The sequence below is a fragment of the Python bivittatus genome, unplaced genomic scaffold, assembly GCF_059951505.1.
Source record: "Python bivittatus isolate LINGU-HERP-01145 unplaced genomic scaffold, Pbiv_v1 ctg000590_np1212, whole genome shotgun sequence".
Lineage (NCBI taxonomy): Eukaryota > Metazoa > Chordata > Lepidosauria > Squamata > Pythonidae > Python > Python bivittatus.
The window spans coordinates 13,558,802-13,581,150 of NW_028277086.1; the positions used below are offsets into that span (position 1 = coordinate 13,558,802).

Genomic DNA, 22,349 nt, shown 5'->3' on the forward strand with positions numbered 1-22,349 from the left:
GGGGTCTTTGGTGCTCTCTGAGCTTGGCTGTTTGCTTGCAGATGTTTCGTTACCTGACTAGGTATCATCATCAGTGCTAGTGAGTGTGGGGTTTGCTCCCTATTTCTATAGAGTAGCTTGCCCTGCCAATGTTGGTGGGGGTGTGGTTTTTGCCTTGGTAGTTTCCTGATTAGGGTATTGTTGCCAGGTTATTTGAAGGACTGCCTTTTCCCAGTTTCATCTGCCTGACCCACCAGATCGGCGAGGCAGGGTACGTTACGGGTCCCCTTTATTAAGGAAGTCCATCTAGTGGGACCAAGAAGAAGGGCCTTCTCTGCGGTGGCTCCCTCCCTGTGGAACATCATCCCTGCAGAGAGAAGACTGGCCCCCACCTTGATGCTCTTCTGCAAGGCCCTGAAGACATGGTTGTGCCAGTGGGCCTGGGGATCTCAGGTCAACCCGGAGCCCATCAAACGGCTAGTGTAAATGTATTGTTCTCATTAGGGCGGTGGGGGGTGGAGTGAGCTTGTACTGGGATTTTTATTTTTGTAAGCCATCCGGAGTCACCATGAGTGAGTTAGGCAGCCATATAAATTGTTTAGATAGATAGATAGATAGATAGATAGATAGATAGATAGATAGATAGATAGATAGATAGATAGATAGTTTTCTGCTTGATAGTTTGTCTGGTGTTAATCCTTCCTTATCTGTTGGCTGCTGGAGGGGATGTGTTGTGGTCTTTTTGTTTCCTTCCTGGTTTTTTTTTTTTTTATTGTCTCTTTTGGATGGTGTGTAAATATGGTTTATTTCTATGTGTCTATTGATGTCTAATTTGTCTGAATGCCAAGCTTCCAGGAATTCCCTAGTGTTTTTGGATTTAGCTTGGTCTAGGATGCTCACAGTTTCTCAGTTGCAATTATGGCTGAGTCTGTCCATGTGTTGTGAAATTAAGGAGTTTTCATCACATCTTTTGACTCCTAGTTGGTGTTCATGGATGCACTCTACCAGTCTTCTGCCTGTCTGTCCTATGTAGTGATTGCTACAGTCCTTACACTGTATGTTGTAGATGACTCCTGTTTTTTCTTCTTGGGCTAATGAGTCTTTTAATTTACTTAAGATGTTTTGGAGGGCTTTATCTGGTTTGTGTGCTACAGTGATGCCATGTAATAGTCTGTTGGTTGTTTCTGAGATGTTTTTGATGTATGGTAATGTTATCCTTTTCATAGCTTGTGTTGGTTGTGCTGTAGTGGGTTGAGTGGTCAGGTACTTTTTGATAAAGTTGGGGGGTATCCATTTTGTGGGAAGATGTTGTATAGGTGCTCTGTTTCCTTTTTCTGGTGTTCCAGGTTGCTGCAATGTGTTTCTGCTTGTCTGAATAATGTTCTTACACAGCTCCTTTTGTGGGAGGCTGGGTTATTACTTTGGAAACAGAGTACTTGGTTAGTGTGGATTGTTTTTCGATAGACTTGCATTTCTAATTTGCTGTTGTTTCCTCTGCTGATGAGGATATCCAGGAAGGGTAGTGTGTTATTGTTTTCTTCTTCCCTTGAGAATGTTATTCTTTGAAGATGTTGTTGATTTGTTTCATGAGTCTTCTCTAGTTGTTCCTTTTTTATTATGACGAAGGTGTCATCTACATACCAGATCCATATCTTTGGTTGTATGTGGGCTACTGTATATAAATAGGTTCCTGTATGTAAACAGGAGCAAACCCCACACTCACAAGCCCTGATGATGTTACCTAGTTGGGTAATGAAACGTCTGCAAGCCAACAACCAAGCTCAGAGAGCACCAAGGACTCCATGTATGTGTGTGTGTGTATAAATATATATGAAAATTGCATTCAAGCAGGAATAGGTTGACTACTGGAACCTTGAATTTTTTTCACTAGTAGTACTCTTAAAAGTTCTTGTTTGGTAAAACCAGGGAAAGAGACAATAATTCCCTTAAGCATCAGTCCAGGGATAATTCTTGTGATATAATGGGTAGATCTTTGTCTGACAGTTCTTGTTCCTGCCCCATGCAAGAACTAACTAGTTATTGCCATGACCTTATGTGCCCTTTTCTTTTCCTGCCCCAGTTCAAATTCCTGGGGAGGAGGGTAAGCAAGTAACATCAAAACTATGGCAGATTATTTTGGCTTTAAGAATTTTAGTATTTATCATGGCACTGATCCTCCAAGAAAAAGCTAAACTGTATCTCTTTGAGTTTATAAAAAAGATATATATATATATATAATATACTTTGCATTAACCTATTTCATTCATGCTGATCTGGTTACTTGTCTTTTTAAGAACAAAGGTGGGGAATATCCACGCTTTGTCTCACTCCATATATTCTGACAGCTTAAAGGCACTTCATGATGTGCAAAGAAATTAATTAAGCCTGACAACATTCTTGTGAGACAAGTACTACCATGCAGTTAAAACACAAGAGTGAATGGGCATCAAGGATCTAGTTGTTCATTCAAGGTTGGCAACCAAAATTAGGTACTCAGTTTGGATAAATGTTTGAAAAGAAAGCTGCATTTTTCACCCTTTCCCTTCATTTATGTGATTAAGAAAAATATTCCAGGTGGCAAAAATATATAAAAACAGTAGCATATATAAATTTATTTATAGCAGATTTATTTATTTAGCAGATTTATATAGGTACTTTTCATCAGGCAGAAATCAAGAATGAATGGATAGAGAGAGAGAGAGAGAGAGTATAGAGAAAGGGAGAGAATATACAAATACCTGTACGTATATACACACATTAACTCACTTAAGGATGTAATAATGCAAACTTACTGTTTTATTTTCCATATAACACAATTCACACCATAAACAGAACTATCAAAATGATGTCAATGGTAACTACTTTTTCAATTATGAGCAGAACAGGGTGAAATTATTATTTATTTGTTGAGCTAATGGAAAAATCTGACCACAGCTTTATTGATGATAGCTTATAGGGAGTTGGGATAGCATGCATCCTTTTAGCCAGTTCCCTAGCTAACATCTGAAAATGAGAAGTCCTGCAAGTCCAGTAGCATGAACAGACCACATGTTGTATTCCTGCTACAGTACCTGGGATCCACACCAGCTTCTGGGTTGGGCTGGGCCCTTCTGGCCTCATCCCAGCTCCTCAATGAAGACTCCCCGCTTCCTAGTTTGGAGGATGTCAGACAACTGCTTGCCCAAAGCCCTAAAAACTATACTATCCTGAAAACACAAAACAGCATACAGGATAAATAGAATTATAGTATACCATGTGAGCATCTTGCAAGGGGGGAAAATGAAAAGCCTGGATGCCAAGCCAAGCCAGTAAAATTCCTTGTATTAATCAATGACTGATGACATCACCAGCAATGTCATCAAGAATGACCGATGGGGCAGGAGCACAGTGGCAACCACTCAGTGATTGAAGCCTCACAGAGGTCAATATTTTAGAGCAATGAGTGGACCAAAGTGAAGACTACAAACTTCACTTCTTATCCTCCCTTCTCCTGGCTCCTAGTAGATGACTCAGTCGCTTGGTCTGCAGAAGGTAAGGCTGTTTTCTACTGCTCTTTCTCTGTGCTTCTCCTCACTTGCACCTAACCATGATATAACCATGCCACGGGCAGATCATGATCTTTGGCTTGTCCCCATGATATTGCCTTTATCTCATCCCCAGTCCAGGAGTGAGACAAACCTAAGTCATCCTTAGTTGTTCCAGCATTAAAGTGATATTTTCCTTCTTATCCAACACTGTCCAAGGGCAGAGTCAACATCTGTAAAATCTGTTATACTTTTTCACCCATTGCCTAGCAGGGAAGTTTTAAAAGAGACATAAACACTTGCTAGTTGTTTAGCAATCTGGATGTGGAGGGTATAGCATCTAGCCCTTTGCCATGGTCAGATAACTCTGTGGTCTGAATGAGACTGGTGGTTATCCATGACCTCTCTGGGGTAAATGGACCCATTCATGTGACCTACCCCAGATGTCTTATGGATCCTGATGGATTGTGGTAGGCATTTAGAGATTTTCCCAGTTATCCACCAGAAAGTTCCATTGATTGTCTGGCTAGCCACTGGCAATAGGAGGTGACCCCTGAGCTGTTTGGAGATGCTGCTTGTCTCCTTAGTTTAGCTCCAGGAGATGAACCAGCTGGTGGAGTACCAATGGAGGAAGACCACAAGTGAATCTGATCAAGCACAAGTATTCAAGTCATGTCAGAAAGGGAGGCAAAGTGTCTATTTCTTCTCTGTTATTGCAAAAGCAAGCTATTACCCAGCTGCCTCATTTCCATTTAAATTCCATTTCTGGTAGAGAAATGGCAGCAGATCTTCCATCTGGCAGCTGTGACTGTTTTTAAAGTGCTTTGCAAATAAGGTTGCTCAGTTTCACCAAAGTATTGATTCTGCATGGGTGGGAGTCTAATGGAGACTGGACTGGTGTCTGCCCATGTTAACTGAGACTGCAGATTCTGATGAAGCAAATAAAATACTATTATGTCCCTGCCAGGTTCGTGCTCCTCCTGGCTCTTGCATAGGATAGTAGGGAGTGTGGTCCTAGATCCAGGAGTGGGTCATTACAGAAGGGATTATTTGCTACCATCTTGAAAGAGGCTGTGGTACGTTCCCTCCTTACGAGGGTCTTCCTGGATCTAGCTTTACTGGACAACTACTGGGCGGTTTCCAACCTTCCTTTTTTAGTGGTGGAGAGGCAATTTCAGAGCACCCTAGAAGAAGCAGATTATCTGGAACCTCTTCATCTTGGGATTGAGGACTGAGCATGGAAAAGAAACTGCATTGGTTGCACTGGTTTAACCTTTGACCTAGATTCAGCAGAACAGACCCTTTCTGTTCCTGTTAGATCTCTCAGTTGCCTTCAATACCATGGTATCCTTCTGGACCATCTATGGAGGTTTGGGATTGGGGTGCTATGCTCAACTTATTCTGGTCCTTCCTCAGTGGATGGTTCCACTCAGTTTCTGCAGGGAGGGAGAATTCAGCCTGGTGGCCTTTTACATGTGGAGTGCCATAAGCCTTAGCTCTCTCCCTCCTACCTTTTAACATCTATATGAAGCTACTGGAAGCAGTCATCCATTGGTTTTGGGTGGAGTATCCTTAATATGCTGATGATACCCAACTGTTGCCACCCCAGCTGTTCTGGTGATATAGTCAAACTCTTGCCTTAGTGCCTGGAGGTTGAGTGTAGATGGGTAGAAATAGGCTGAAGCTGAACCCACATGACAGAGCTACAGTTTATTCAATAACATTCTCTATCAGCTCCAATGTTCTCTTGAAAGGGTTGCACTGTCCCTGAGAGAGCAGGTCCATGACCTGGGGGTCTTTCCAGACTCACAGCTGCTGAATGATGAGGAGAAAGCCATGGCCAAGAGGCCTTTTGTCCAGCTTTGGTTGGTGGACCAGTTGCAGTCCTTCCTGAAGTAAGAGGACCTTGCAACAGTAATTCACGCTCTCATTATCAGTTGGTTAGACTACTACAATGCATTCCACATAGGCTGCTTTTAAAAACCATCTGGAAAGTGTAGCTGGTACAAAATACAGCGGTCAATGTGATAACTAGCACTAGACCATCAGCACATTACATCTGTGCTCTGAGCCCCTAATTGGTTGCCAATAGGGAGGAAATAGGTTTCTGGGTACAGTTGAAAGTGCTAGTTTTAACCTATAACGTCCTACATGATCTGATGTCAAGGTTAGGACCATCTACACATTAACCTGCCTGAGAAGAATAGCTTGAGAAGAATTAGTTGGAGTTCCCCACTACCATAAAACTAGGGAATTGAGTCCAGAAGATGTTTCTCAGTGATGGCCCTACATTATGGAATTGCCTCCCCAGAGAGATTAGATTTGCCCCGATGTTATTGTCCTTCCAGAAAAAAATTAAAACAGAGCTCTTCTAGAGGCCTTTTAAAGTTTAATTGAGGGAATGCCATATATATGTTTATATTATGCTAAATTAATATTTATTTATTTATTTATTTATTTATTTATTTATTTATTGGTAATTGGTATATTATTATATGGGGGCTATTTTTTGATTATGTAAATTCCTACATTGAGACTTACATTACAGTATCCATGTGCTTCTTTTCTCAAAATGACTGGAAGCTCTGCCAGTTCTTGGCAACTGTGGCCAAAGGGAGAACCTGGAGTTGCAAAAATAGCAAATCTGGGGCTACCTGAAATATTAGGAAGCAGGTTACCCCCTTGCTGAAGTGAAGGAGGCTTCTAGAAATCTTGAGACTGAAAAGGGTAACAGAATGAGGGCTTGGGAAACTTGCTTGTACTTGTTTTGCATGTCATAAAAGATTGCTGCTGAGAATCTAATTGCCTTGGAATGGTAGGTTATTAAAAATGGGGGGGGGGTCAATTCTAAAGTAGCACGGAGAGAGATTTCTCATGGGCTATTTAAGCACAAAGCATCGTTCAATATAAACAGGTTTTATTCTGGCATTCCATCATCCTTGACAAGTCTAGTTTGTTCCTCTCACAGTGACATCATTCCCATATGGAGATTACAGGTGCCTGCTTGCACGAGACTCATGTACAAGGGAGTTCAGGAAGTATTTCCTCAAATGCACGTATAGGCATATCCCATTCTGAAGGGCAATCAAAGATCCTAACCCAGCTTTCTCCAACTTGGTGCCCTCCACTTGCCAGATGCCTTGGCCATGCTGGCTGGAGATTCTGTAAGTTCAAGCTCAACCCATCTGGAAAGTATCAAGGTGAGAAAGACCTCACTTTATTAAACTACTTATCATCTTTATAAGAAAGGCCCTATTACCAAAGCAGGAAGAACAAACTTTCAGGAAAACTTAATTTATTTTTGCATGGCTCAACAGACGGAAGTCCCTAACAAACCTTGGCTGATCTCGGAAGCTAAGCAGAATTAGCCTTGATCTGTCGTTAGATAGAGAGCTGCAGGGAATTCCAGGGCTGTTGGTTAAACTGGGAATTCAAAAGAAGAAGGTGGCAATAGCAAACGACAACTATAACACAGCCAAGAAAACTATACGGCTGCACTCAGCAGGGGCTAAGCATGATTTCAGTGTCACTTTATTTTTTCTGCAAATTTGGAGCATGTGCAGATGCTGCAATCATATGTTTTCCAGACTAAAGAGGATGCTGTGTGGTTAAAAGTGTTCCAGATAAGATATGGAATGTTCTGCTTCTGAGCAGGAAAGATGCAAAGCACAAGTGTAGGATGGTTGGCAGTTGTTGTTGTTGTTGTTCAGTTGTTAAGTCATGTCCGACTCTTCGTGACCCCATGAACCATATTGCATCAGGCCTTCCTGTCCTTCACTGCCTCCCTGAGTTTGCTCAGTTTCATGCTCATTGCTTCAGTGATGCTATCTAACCATCTCATCCTCTACTGTCCCCTTCTCCTTTTGCCTTCAATCTTTCCCAGCATCAGGGTCTTTTCCAAAGAGTCCTCTCTTCGCATTAGGTGACCAAAGTATCTGAGCTTGAGCTTCATTATCAATCCTTCCAATGAGCAATCAGGGTTGATTTCCTTTAAGATTGACTGGTTTGACCTCCTAGCAGTCCAGGGGACTCTTAAGAGTCTTCTCCAGCACCACAGTTCAAAGGCACCAATTCTTCGGCGCTCAGCCTTCTTTATGGTCCAACTCTCACAGCCATACATTACTACTGGAAAAACCATAGCTTTGACTATGCGGATCTTTGTCGGCAAGGTGACGTCTCTGCTTTTTAATATGCTATCTAGGTTTGCCATAGTTTTCCTCCCAAGGAGCAAGCGTCTTTTAATTTCATGGCTGCAGTCTCCGTCTGCGGTGATCTTGGAGCCCAAATAAATGAAGTCAGTTACTGCTTCCATTTCTACCCCTTCTATTTGCCAGGAATTGATGGGTCCAGATGCCATGATCTTAGTTTACTGGTTGGCAGTAGTAGCTGTGAAAAGGATTTGGGTGTCCTTGCTGACTGTAAGTTAAACATGTCCCAGCATCGTAATGTGACTGCTAAAAAGGCAAATGCTGTCTTGCGGTGTATTAACAGGAGCATAGAGTCCAGATCATAGGAAATCATTGTTCCACTGTGCTCTGCCCTATTTAGAGTACCAGGTCCAGGTCCAAACAAAGTTCAGAGGCCTACCAAGATGGTGAAGGGTCTGGAAATGCAGTTGTATAAAGAACAATTAAGGTTCTGCATTATGCTTAGCCTACAGCAGCATTTCTCCACCTTGAGAACTTTAAGATGTGTGGACTTCAACTCGAGTTGGTCCACACATCTTAAAGTTCCCAAGATTGAGAAACTCTGGCCTACAGAGAAGATGACTGATAGCACTCTTCGAATATCTGGACACCTGTCACACAGAAGAGGGAGTGGATTTCTTCTCCATTGCCCCAGAAGGCAGCATCAGAATCAGTAGGTTAAAACCACAAAGATGGAAGTTTAGGCTAGACATCAGGAAAAACTTCCTGACTATATGAGCTGTCAGCCAGAAGAATAGGTGGCCACATGAAATAGGGAATTCTTCCTTGCTACAGGTTTTCAAACAGAGACTGGATGGTCAAGTGTCAGAGATGCTCCAGGATAGTGTTTCTCAACCTTAGCAACTTTAACATATGTAGATCTCAACTCCCAGAATTTCCCAGCCAATGGAATTGTGGGAGTTGAAGTCCACACAACTTAAAGTTGCCAAGGCTGAAAAACACTTGATCTGGGGGATCCTGCACTGAGCAGGGGTTGGAACAGATTACCTGAGGAAGGAGAAATGCTCCAACAATTTCTTCAAGGACAGGAGGCCCCTTACCTTATTCTTGAAAGAGCTGCATGGATGAATTTACTCATAAATTCTATAGCTGAGATTTAATAGAAGACAAGAAGCTGCAAGGGGGCTCCAGGTAACTCAAGAGATCATTGTATAATGAGAGACAGCAGGTTTGCACCCCCTTTGATTACCCCATAATTAAATCAGTACAAAAACACTACAGTCCACCCAGGATGTTGTTCTGAAATTCCCATCTCTGAAAGGCTTTCTAAAGCAAATTCTCTTTCATCAAATGGAATGGGAACAGAAAGAAAAATCCAGGGTAATTTCTTTGCCCAACACTAATCACAATGGAGAATGTATTACAGAATAGCCAAAACATCACCATTAGATTCCCCCTACACCTCCTTTAATAAATTCTGACCTTGCGGTTTTGGAAGAGGCATCAAGTCTGTATCCTCTGTTGGGACAGCAGGCTTCAATTTATCCAAATCCTTAGGTTTTGGTTTCCCTGAAGTGTCCTTCTTTTTCTCTAGATCTTTAACTACAAAAGAGGAGATACAATTAGTTTTTAAAAACAAGAGAATGAATCTTCATCCCTAAGAATCAACTGAGTCCTCAAGATGGCTGTGTGTATACACTCACTACATTAGAGATGTAAAGATACAGATCGCCACTAGATGGCAGTTTGGCATTAGTGTTCTGTACCTGTTTGCTGCCATCTAGTGGTCACCTGGATGCTTGCAGCACAGATATGGTAGATCTACAAGCATAACATCAAGAAAATAATTTAACTATTTCAGCTCCATTTCAATTTTTATTTTCTATTGTTCCCAACCATATGTCTGTCAGTCTCTATATATGTATGTATATAGCATAATGGTTGGCTTTTAGAGCATCAAAGTCCAACTGTAAAACATATATTTAACCATTATGATGACTAAATCAAATAATTAAAATAATAGCTCACTAGAAAAAATAAAGATTATAGATTTGCCAACATTCCCAAGAAAATTAATTTGGAAAATGGCTTTTCCAGTGCTGAAACCTATTTGTCTGTTTTTAAATTTTATATGTTGTCTGTTCCCATTTAGAGCTCTTGGTAACTTACATGTATTTAACAAGAGGTTCTTACTAGTTCATTCATTTATTTAAAGTTTGATGGCATGACTTTTCATCTAACTGAAAAAATCCTTGACGCAGCTTCAAATAGAGTATATGTTTTAATACAAAGCCATACTCTAAATTGGTGTTTCTCAACCTTGGGAACTTTAAGATGTCTGGGCTTCAACTCCCAGAATTCCCCCAGCCCCCATGGCTGGGGGAATTCTGGGAGTTGAAGTCCAAACATCTTAATGTTGCTGAGGTTGAGAAACACTGCTGTAAGGGGAATTTGTTTTACAAATGCAAATTATAAGGCGTGTATGATTTTGGAAAAGTCCCACACCACCTGCTTTTCTACACATTCAACCACCAGAGTTTTCTCCTTAATTTAAGAACAATGCAAATTCTGCATTGGAAGGGATCTTTTATCACCACTTCTTCCATCCATTTCCTAGACGGAAGAGCCAGTTTGGTGTAGTGGTTAAGGCGCTGGTCTAGAAACCAGGAGACTATGAGTTCTAATCCTCATTTAGGCATGGAAGCCAGCTGGGTGACTTTGGGCGGTCACTCTCTCTCAGTCCAACCCTACTCACAGGGTTGTAATTGTGGGGGAAATAGGAGGAGGATATGTACACTGCCTTGAATTATAAAAACTAAAGGTAGGATATACAGTGGAACCTCAGGTTACGAATTTAATTCGTTCCGTGACTCTGAATTGGTTCCGCACCCCGAATTGGTCGCAACCCGAAGGAAATTTCCCCATAAGGTTCAATGTAATTACCGTTAATCCGTTCTGGCATGGAGGACAGGGAGGCGGCTATTGCTTGGAGGGAGAGTCCCCCTCCCTATGACCACGTGTCAGGGGCGGAAAATGGCCGCGGACCACGTGTCAGGGGCAGAAAATGGCCACGGACCACATGTCAGGGGTGGAAAAATGGCCGCGGACCACACGTCAGGGGTGGAAAATGGCCACGGACCACGTGTCAGGGGCGGAAAATGGCCGCAGACCACGTGTCAGGGGTGGAAAAATGGCCACAGACCACGTGTCAGGGGAGGAAAAATGGCCGCGGACTGTGTCACAGAAGGGAAAATGGCCGCGTATCCTGCTCGTACCCCGAGGCGGAATTCACAAATCGAGGTAAATTTTTGCGGCCGGAGCTGGTCGTAACCCGAAAAGTTCGTTAGCAGAGGCGTTCGTAACCCGAGGTACCACTGTATGTCTAATACAGGGTTTCTCACCCTTCAGAACTTTAAGACGTGTGGACTTCAACTCCCAGAATTCTCCAGCCAGCATGGCTGGCTGGGGAATTCTGGGAGTTGAAGTTCACACGTCTTAAAGTTTCCAAGGGTGAGAAACATTGATGTAATAAATAACCCTCCATATATCCATTTCACAGTAATGGACAAAGTAACAGCTCAATGCCAGTCAACTGACAATCTTATGAATCATCTCTCCATACATTCTGTTATTTTCATTTTGAATCTTAGCTTCTAAAACCCTTTGTATAACAGCAAGCCAGGCCAGGTGACCCTCCTACGAACCCCGCTAGAAATGACCAGCTTATATAGGGACCAAATTCTATAGGGACCATATAATTTGTTGTCCAAACGGAGTCTCTTGTGTTGAAAGATGGAGAACTAGCTGGAATCGATGGCTCAGGAGAAGCCGAAGGTCATGACAGGCCAGCTGGCCGTGGCAGGGAAGAAGACGGAGGTTGCCCTAAGGCCTTGCAAGGGAGATATAGCATGAAATGGATGCCTGGGGATCATTTTGCACACATGCACAGAGATTAAAAAAGGACGAAGAAATCCAGGACTACCAGTGCCAGCGTTGCTTCACAAGTAAACTCTTATTAAGAACATTGTGAAAAAATGAAAAATCCAGGAGAAATGTTAAAATAGACGGGATGCTGGGACAACAGGGGTAAACCGGAACTTGTCCCGGGCAAACTGGGAGGTATGGTTCCCCCTACCCATGGAGCCCAGTCCTGTGAAGCAGACAGATAGCAGGCGAGAACATACTTCGGAATTGGCCTTGCGCTGCTTTGCTCTCCTGATCTTGAGCAAATGCCACTATCTGAACGATGTAGCTCTGGTCAGGGATGAGACCTTGAATAATTGCTTTGTTTGCATTGTTCTGAAGAGTGAGCTCATTTGTCTTCCCTCCTGCAAAAGAGAAACACGATCAGCACTGCACTTTCCATTTAATTATACTAGTACGAAGAGATCTACATTGCTATGTACACGTGCAATATAAACTAATGAGGTTGCCAAATTCTCATTATTGCCTCATCTGGTCCAGTGCTGTGGCCCTCCCTAAAGAAGGCTGCTTGCCCTTCTTTCTTACCCCTCCTCCCCAAATTCCTAAAGGAAGTTCTTTAAAGGAACTGGCCAGGATATATAAGTGGGCGTCTAAAGAAATACAATCGTTGCAAGAAGTCACCCCTTTGGCATACGCTGACATGATCCAGCTTTCAGTCATGTTTCTACATATCTCCGTATGGGGATTTATCTTCCTTTAATCATTTATCCTTGCAGGCAACTATGCAGACATGCCTGAGCAATCTGGGATTTCTGTCTATAAGGCCACTAAAATAAGGTGTCTTCAAGCCAAGTTCAATTTCTGATGACTTTACTGACAGATCTACATAGTTTCCTTTGTGACAACACAGAAACTGGTTGAGATTCCTTTCTTCCAGCCTGTTTTTTTTATTTCCCAGTCTGCTCTGTACTCTGGGGTTCCTACTAGCCTCCCATTCAAGTCTTAACCAGGCTTAATCCTGCTTAGCTTCCAAATGCAGACATGGTCACCCAAGAGCTACCATCTGTTAGTACCTAAGGCTTTAGAAAAGCTATTCTGCAAAGGAAAGAGTGATATGTCTGGTTTTGGGGCCCTTCCCCAACAAATTAGTAACTGCCTATAGAAAGATAACACATCAAGAACAAAATCTGCAGCCCAATGTAGAATGTGTTTATTCTTAGGGGTGAATTCAAACATGATCCACTTGCATTTGGAAGGATTTATTTATTTTGTAAGCAGCACTTCATCCTGCAGTCCCAGAAAAATGTTCTTTCTTTCTTTCTTTCTTTCTTTCTTTCTTTCTTTCTTTCTTTCTTTCTTTCTTTCTTTCTTTCTTTCTTTCTTTCTTTCTTTGTTTATTATATCAATTTATCTATCCTCCCATCTCAAATACAGGACTCTGGGCAGTTCACATACAATTAAAAACAATATAAGAACACCAAAATAATACAAAAACTACAATTTAAGAACAATAAAAATATTAAAAAACATACAAAACCACGCAACAACCATTTAAGGCACTAACAATAAAAAAAAATTGTTAATGTACTGAAAGAACTTACCACGTGTTGGGCTTTTTTAAAACATTTATACTGATTGAGTTCAGCCACTGTTTTCTTAACTATGATTTGCTGAACAAGCCACAACTGGAAGGTTGCCTAGACAACTGCTATAAAACCCATGCAAGTTGTGAAAGATTCTGCAAAAGGTTCTAAAATGGGCTGGAAACCATTCTGTATCTAGAGAAAGAAGCTTTTTAAAATATTTTCTTAGCTCATGAAAGAGATGCTCAACAAATTCCAGATGTGACGGACCAAAGCTTATGAAAAAGTGAGTGTAATGTTAAAATGGGCAGTGATAGGCCATGCGGACTTCTATGGTATATTTTTAAAGATGTTTCTCTTGATGGTTATCTTAAAATCCATCCCATCTTTTATTTTATAACTGATTACTTCCATCTGTTTTATTTGTCCCTTGACTTCACAGAAACCAAAATCTAATTCAGAACCAAATATCTTTTAATCATTACATCAGAAGCAGGTAATTTTGGTCACTGAAGAGAAGCAGACACCACTGTACAGGGCTGTATTAAACATGGGTTAGGTAGATCATCTGCATGGGTGAGGTAAAGATTACCTGGCAGGTCAGTTTTGGACTGATGAAGTTTTTTTAAAGGGTCTCCAATTGAGAAAAGCACCCCCTCACACACACCATCTGTTTCCTGTAAACAGGATTTATCTATATACTACCAAAACTCTCATTCTGTTTATCTGTTTGTCTGTACCTTCAACTGAGCCCAAATGGTGCATTATTCCACAACAATTTTTGAATCGAGGTACCTAAAATCTGCTAACATAAAGAACGTAAAAAATCTGGGAGTCATTACTCCAATGGAATTAAAATTTCCACAATGTTCAGACCAGTTTTATTCGCAAAGTTGTGGCTGTTGCAGCATCCCTGTGGTCATGTGATCATGATTTCTGACACTTCCTGCCAGCTTCCCACAAGGAAAGCCAATGGGGAAGCCAACAGGAAGTTGGAAGTTGCTCCCACTCCCACTGCTTTTTTGCCCACCCGTGGTCATTCTGTTTCTCTGTTTAGGTAAGTAAATATTGACTTATTATTGAAGTTCGTTTGCCACTACAATTATTTTTCTATTTATGATATATACTCTTCTTAGATGATCATGGGACCATCTAGCATTAGGGTAAAAAAAAATATGGTCAGCCTAAAATTTAATGTTCATTCTGGTTACATCAGACTGCACTACCTTTCTCTCAAAGGATGACCCAACAGGTCACAGGATTGTCTAGTTCAATGATACAATCGATGAGGAAAAAACTCTTCTTGTTCCATGACAATTCTGTGCATTTCCTTTCCCAAACTGGTGGAAAACTAACTTGTTCATTGTCAGTAAGAGGAGACAAGGAGAGGAGCAAAAAAATGTTTCTCTCTGCATCAAGTTCCCTCTGATTGATATTCTGAGAGCTATTCTTCTGAAACTGGGTAAGGCTCAGATAAACTAGCTAGGGGAATAATTAAAGGCATTTGTTATTATACTTATATTACCCATGCTTTTCATAACTTTCTCCTGTCACTTTCAGAATAACAGCTCAGCAATAAGTTTTAGTGGGGTTCTGAAGGCTGCACTCCAGCTGTGCCAGGGGAGCAGCAAGCAGCCATGGAGCTCAGAGAATCGTCCTCTAATTTACTTGAACATTGCTGATATGGTCAAATGACTAATCAATAAAGTGTACTACTACTACTTGAACATTGCATGCGTGGCTGGCATGGGAGTAAGCTAGGATAGCAGACACATCATTTCCACTACAAACTCATGTGCCACATAAATATGAATTGCTATTTTTCTCTTGAGAATTAACTCAAGCAACACATAAATTATAAAGGTATAGGTAAATTCTTCTTCACGTTGAGCTCAACTCTGGGGACATCATGAACACACCTGAGCACTTTTCTTAGCAACAATACAGAAATGATCTGCCTTTACCTTCAGGAAGCTTCTCCAGCTTTCAGTCTAACCTGCAGCCCTGGGGTTTTCTAGTGATCCACCCAACTACTAATCAGGTCTGACCCCTGCTTAGCTTTTGGAGACCTACCAAGGTTAACAAGTTAAAAAAAAACAACTAAGGAAGACCATCATGTCACACTGGAAGTATGCCGTTAATAGTATTCAGCACTCTGCTGAGTGTTCACTTTGAGAGTTATTGTAAAACTGATCAGTCCTCCTCGGTGAACAGTTACATACTGCTCTTTAAGCTTAAGTTGCCCCAGCATAAGCAGAGGATCTGAGTAAAACTGGAAAAACAGAGTGCTGTTTTCACAAAAATAATAGGTAGACCTTGTCAGCTTCAAAGGGACTTTGGGAGGGCCAAAAGACTTCTCCTAAAAGCTATCCTGTTACCCCCAGGCTACAAGTTGGGTGCAATCCAATCCCTATTAAGTTTCAATAGCCAATATACTCAGCTTATGTAGGTCTAATGCAATGTGGTGTGCTGTTTTGTCCCCTCCTTCAGGTATGAACTTAGGCCAGGTGTGAACTTTGGAATTCAGGTGGAATAATTCCTTCCCCACCTCTCCTTACCTGAACTAGGAGTGATGAGAAGTTTATATCCATCAAACTTCCCTTTAGGGGCTTTCCATGAAATCTGAATACTGTCAGGACCAATAACCGTATATCTTAATCTTGATGGTGGAGCCACTGAAAGGGAAATTAAAAGAAAAAAAAGCACTGTAATATTAATACGGTTTATCACATTTCATTAAAAAATGCACAACATACAGGCATTCAAATTCATGACATAATACACTTTTCAGACAAAGCAAAGGATGCTGGTTATCAGAAGAATCACATGATATGAACTCCTAGTTTGTAAAATGATATATACACCTCTGCCAAAATGCACGATTGCTTCCCCAAAACAAACTCTACACAACAAATTAACAAGGAGCCACAAAGGAACAGGGAAGTTAGAGGTTAAAAGCAAGATAACCCACATGCTTTTTTTCTCATAGAATGTCTTTGTTAGATATGTGGGCAGGAGTAACCTTAATAGGCTATTCTAATTTTTTAGGTTTCTTGTGAGGAGGAAGGTAGAGATGATTTATGATCATATTTCCAGACATGCCTATGGGCATGAAGTATGTATATTGCATGTTTCAGGGGGCTTGCAGGAAATATCACAATTTTCAAAAGAGAGTGATGTTGCTGTGAATGTATTAAATTAATAATATGAAAGGAGCTCTTTGGCTTGAATATCTGCAGTTACAAGCAATTAAGATTGTTAGATATTCCCTAGCCTAAAAGTCAAATGTCACTTAGGACAGAACTAAGCTAATCTTCTTTGCCCTCCAGATAGGTTGGATTATAGTTTGATCATTTTCAGCAACCATAGTCATGCTATGCTGACTGGGAGAGGTGGAAATTTTAATCCTACACATCTGGAGAGTACCAGATCTGAGATGGTGGATCTCTTGCTTTGAAAAGCAGAAGATAAATATTATCAACAAAAGAATCATAAATCTGTCCAACGATCATGGTTTCCTGCTAATGGATCCTCAAAAGTATAGACCCATGTACCTCTACTGTTCAGCATTCCCTGACCACGTGTACGCCTGCACATATAATGCTGAGTATGAGTACATACAAAGTATTTTGAGAAGTTCACAATAAACACAATACACCTTTCTACAATTTGCCAAAGATCAGCACATCTGCAGAAGACTTTATCCAAACTGTATCGTTTATAACTCGTCATTTCAAAGGCAATAGCCCAGGTTATTTTGTAAAAATCTATTTCCATTACCTGTCCAGCACCAAAACAATCAGACCGGGATCTGAACTTAGTTTGAGGCAATGGCATGTTACAAATTGTATTGGTATGCCTTAGGCTCAGATAAGAAGCAAAAGAAGCCTACTGTATACAGTGGATTCCATACGAGCTGTCTTTTTTTTCCATTCATCACTGTCCCCTTCTTAAACTCACAAAGCCTCCAAGTGTTTTTCCATTCCCTGCCCCCTTCAAACCAAACTCGGCAAGGGACCTCAAGATTTTTCCGGTCTCCTTCCATTCTAGTCATGCAACTTAAGGAAGGATCTGCCAGCAGAACTGAGTCTGTGCTGCTTGGAAGAGCATAATATGGGTTCTCCATATTGTAGGAGAAAGCATAGTTAATGAGCGATGCACTTAAACAGTTTATGAATTGCAAAAGCTTCACATAATGCCACAATCTGGCATTCCCTTGTCTATGCTAGAACATTCCAGCAACTTCATAGAATTTATAGGCATGACCCACTAGCTGTGGGCTTATGCACATATCCCTCTAACTGCAGCATGAAGGTGCCCAATATCTGTTTATATAAGACACATCCTCATGATGTTGTCTTCATCTCATCCCTAGATTACAGATATCTTTCCAAAGAGAACTATAATCATGTTCAGAAATAACTCAACTGACAAATCAATTCCTCCTTTGGACTTGTGACCTATCAATCAGGCTATTTCTGAACATAGTTCAAAAAGGACTAAACTGACGTTCAGAAATAGTCAAGATAACAGGTGATAGACATGGAGTATCTCTGTATCAGTGACCTATCATGTGGCCAATTTAAAAGGGGTCTAAATGCTTTGTCTGAGGCCCCTGCCTACACTTCTCCAACTCCACCCCACCATACCCTATGAAGAACAACTAGTGGTTCTTTATCCTGCCAGCAGCTGATAGTCTGCCAGCAGGTGGGAGAGGAAACAAAGGCAGATAATCCATCAACTGCTTCCCTTAATGTGTCCAACATTAACACTATAACCCCTTGCAGAACAGGAACTGGCAATGAAGACCTGCAGCGTATGCTGGCATATTTTTTTACCAACTCAAGATCTGGCTGAGACATTCATATGGCCATCTAGCTGTGCCTTTAATATTGAGATTGAGTCGGCCTATTTCATCTTCTCCCCCAGCAAAGGACCCTCACATAAATGCCATAATTTTAATATCAAGCTAATAGATTTAATGTCAAGCTAGTAGTTTAATCTCCAATAGACTTCAGCCTTATTCTAAAATTGACTTTTTCGCAGATTTAGGGAAATGAGTGACTGTTCCGTGGAATATACATGATCATGAAAGGAATTTAATATACATAACAGTAATTTATGTATATTCAGGCGAGCACAGACAAGCGATGCAAGTTTATTAAAAGGAGTGGCAGAGAACAGATACTTACAGAAAAACAGATCATTAGATTGGATATCAGTAACGGTCAAACTACATAACTCACACGACTACACAATATACCATTTCTGGATTCTACCACTTCAAAATGCAGGTAGAGAAAATAACATTTGAATTGCTTCTACCTAGATATACTATTTTGTCTAAGAAGGTTTATTCAAACAAAATTCCCTAACTGTGGTGTGAGTGATACAGCTGGAAAGAATCCTATCTCGTGATCCAGCAGGTCAGCTATTCACAGCGTTATCATGAAAAACTGAAAGTGCTATTCAATGTCTGCACCCTATTTTACCCTTCAACCTTCTGAATTAGAACATGAAAAAATAGTTACTGGATTTTATAAATGTCATATATTTATAAGTTCTATGCTTGAAAGATTTTCTCTTTTAAAAGAGTATCTGTGCTTGTGAATAACTAGCACATTAGAGAAATATCAAGACTGAAATCCTTCTTTACCTCCTAACTTTTAGCATGCAGGGAAATTTGTTTTACTTCTATTTAAATGCAAGAAGGTTGCACCACACAGTATTTTTGCATGCTTGAATCAGCTGGGCAGAGTGGGAAACAACTCAGTCTTAATTCTTTATAAGCAACAAAAGCCAGTAAACATTCTCAAAATGAAAAGAGCCAAAATATATAAGTATTATGTTTATCCATACATATATATGAATAACAGCAGAATTATTTATCTATATTAAAATTGTATGAATTCAAGGAAAGCAGATTGATGATATCTGGTCTTACAACTCAGATGGCCTGGCTTGTAACAAACATGACCTCTAGACAGCTATCCTCAAAGATTTGAATCTGATTTGGGAGGGAGATCTGTAGCTATTGCAGTAACATTCAACAGTATGACTTTAGAAGTATTTGTCAAAATGAATTCCCACAGTTCATACCAATGAGATTTAATTCTCTCCGATTATATCCAAGTTTGTATTTTTATCTGGTTCAGGCTTACAAACCTCCTTTAATGCCCAGCAGACAGACAATCATAGATTGCCAGGAAAATTCATGCACACACATATATTCACAAAAGACTCACCACAGTTCTTTGAAACTATGACATTATACGGGTATGCTTATGAAATTAAAGTGATGTGTAAAAAATGCTATTGAAAATTAGAAGTGTTGGTTCTTGGTATTTTGTAGGATTAGGGTGTCTGAAATTGTAAATCTGATCTTCAAGACTCGTAGAAGAAAGATAAACTGGAATAAACTATATATGTAACCATAAATAGCAAATTTACAAAGATACATTTATTATTTACTCTTTAATTTTCTTGCTCCTTGAGATCGATGGGTTGCTTATCAAATTTGCCGATGACATGAGGTCTGGTTAACACCCAGGAAGCAGAACGAGATAGCAATGTAATTGAGATAGGTAGGAAGATGAGGCTGAGAAGAACAAGACATCCTTCAGCATAGAGAAATGTACAGTATTACAGTCAGGGAGGAAAACTATTGGGCAAACATACAAGATGGGAGATTAATGGCTTGGAAGCACTATGTTGGAAAAGGTTTTGGGTGAGGTCATTGACAACAAGCTGAATATGAGCCAGCAGTGTGAATCAGCTGTTAGAAGAGCTAATAGTGTACAGTGCCAGCCTGCATCAGAAGAAGACATGTGAAGTTCTTATCCTCCTCTACTCTGCATTAATGGGACCACACGTATGGAGGCTAGAGGTTCATTGTCTCTGGAGGGTTTTAAGAAGAGGCTATGATTTTATAGGTGGGGGCCTATTTTAAATTAGTGTTCCCAAACCTGATGGCTTCTAAAACAGAGAGATTACAACTCTCACAATTCCTATTTAACAAGGCCACTGCTGTCTTGACTGAATATTATGGTCATTTATCCCAACATATCTGCATGGCAAAAGTTTGGCAACACTGATTTAAAGAAATCTTTAAGCCAAGAACAAGTTAATAGAGAGATCAAGTTTTTCCTTCTCCTATAAGGAAGGAAGTCGTGACATGGCATAGACTGTAAAAGTTATAATATTTCTCAGCTGATATTACAAGGAAAAACAGTGCTGGAATTGAAGAGGTAGAAAAACTTGCTGGAGCTGAATTATGAAACTTTGCATGTGCAGGGTTGAAGTTATTTCATTTTCACAAATTGAGTGGATGTAGGAATTGGTTGGACATAGATAATGTCCTCTTTCTGGGAAAGGATAATTTGTGATTGCCTCGGCTGACACAGAGCAGATACAGAGCATTAGCTTCTCTATCCTATTGCAGTTTTCTGCTATGATTGGCAACACCTTAGCAGGATCTCAGGACCTTTTAAATCCTTTTATCTTATAGCTACCAGATATGCGCTGCAAAATCTAGATGACAACAAAGAGTCAGCATGTTCTGTATCTCTCTTCTACCACCTAAAGATTGTCTGAAGTTACCTCACATCTTTATAACTGCAGATACTGAAGATTCAGTCTGGATCTTCTACAGATATGGCCAGCAAAGAACAGAGCTGTAACTTTACTGGTAAGTAGCCAACACCACAGAAAGTACCTTTCCAGAATCCTTAAACAATTTCTCATATGAGCGAGACAGAAAAAGAAGACACATTTGCTAACGCAGTCCTGAACACACAGCTTACAACACAATAGCCTAGACAAACTGCAGAGAAAGACTTTACAGGGGTAGAAGATTACAGGAGTAGAAGATCTTTACTGAAAATTCTCTGGTTTGATTAAAAACAGAGAGGTCAAAGAAAAGCAACACCAAAAATTTCCAGGCCAATAACAATTACATATGAGCCAAAATTGTTCTTTAAAGGATGTACTTGAAGGTAGTTATGAAAAGGTTGTGTTCTTGCACAAGAAAGTACATGCAAGTAAAGGATCTTTTTTTAAAATCTAACTTTTGGACAAACTCAACAAGATGTTGATTCAGATGACTTCTGAGTCATTAACTGGAAGGGAGTCTTTAGTTCTATGGGACACCTTTATCGCTTCCCATTTCTTTCAAAAAGAAAAAAAGAAGAATCAATCTAAAAATCAATCAAATTAGCTTGACTGATCTAATGATCAAACATTTATACAACGACATCATAACACATGTAACACTGTGGCTTCTTAAAGATGCTGATTAATGGCCAGAAGTAACATTAGAGCATTAATCTAAAATGAGGCTAAAAACAAATTCAAGGCTTTGGCATACACAGATCATCTCAAAATTGACTAATTTTCAGTACTGGCACAGATTCTCTAGAAACATATGGAAGAACTTTTCAAACCACAAGGAAGATGGTCTGAAAAATTCAATGCTTGAATCACAACACTCATAATATTTACAAATTGGGTCCAGTTTTGCTTTAAAAGAACAATTTACTTTAACTTGTTTAAAATATGGAATAAATGCAAAATCTCATTCTTGCTACTCATATCATGAAGATTTTTAAAGTAATCTTTTCCATCTGCTATCAGAACGCAAAAAGCTTTGAACAGATACATATCTGCTAAGGAAGCTTCACTTCTACAGATATTGTTCTGGAAATAAGTCCACTGATTTGAAATGGGCTTAATTTTATGTCAACATACTGAGGCACTCTGCATACCTAAACTAAGCTGAAGAAAACAATGTAGGAAAACGTTTTTTCCTACAAAAGCAAAAAAAGGGGGGGGGGTTGGTGCCTTCAAGTCAGTGTTGACTTCTGGCAATTGCCTGGACTAGTCCTGCAGTTTTCTTGGCAAGATTTCAAAAGTGGTTTGCCATTGCCTCCTTCCTAGGGCTGAGAGAAAGTGACTGGCCCAAGGTCACCCAGGTGGCTTCATGCCTAAGGCAAAACAAGAACTCACAGTCTCCTGGTTTCTAGCCTGATGCTTTAACCACTGCACCAAACTGGCTTTCTACGAAGCAACTATATACATTCTATTCTGTTATATACTTTTATAGTAAACATTACATAAGTATACACCTAAGAGAAAAAGTAGGTATTCCAGTCTTCCCCAAACTGGGGGCTCAGTAAGTGTGACCAAGTTAGAAC

General features: G+C 40.3%; 1 protein-coding gene across 5 annotated transcripts in view; it reads right to left on the reverse strand.

Annotated features, from left to right (window-relative positions):
* Positions 1–22,349, reverse strand: part of COL14A1 (collagen type XIV alpha 1 chain) — a 136,887-nt gene that overhangs the window by 102,607 nt on the left and 11,931 nt on the right. For all 5 annotated transcript variants that reach the window (XM_088149005.1, XM_088149004.1, XM_007433931.4 and 2 more), the window contains 3 exons: positions 15,717–15,833; positions 11,836–11,979; positions 9,134–9,253 (listed from right to left, as the gene is read on the reverse strand). In XM_088149005.1, coding sequence (XP_088005131.1) covers positions 9,134–9,253; positions 11,836–11,979; positions 15,717–15,833 — 381 coding nt within the window. The remainder of the gene's footprint in view (positions 1–9,133; positions 9,254–11,835; positions 11,980–15,716; positions 15,834–22,349) is intronic.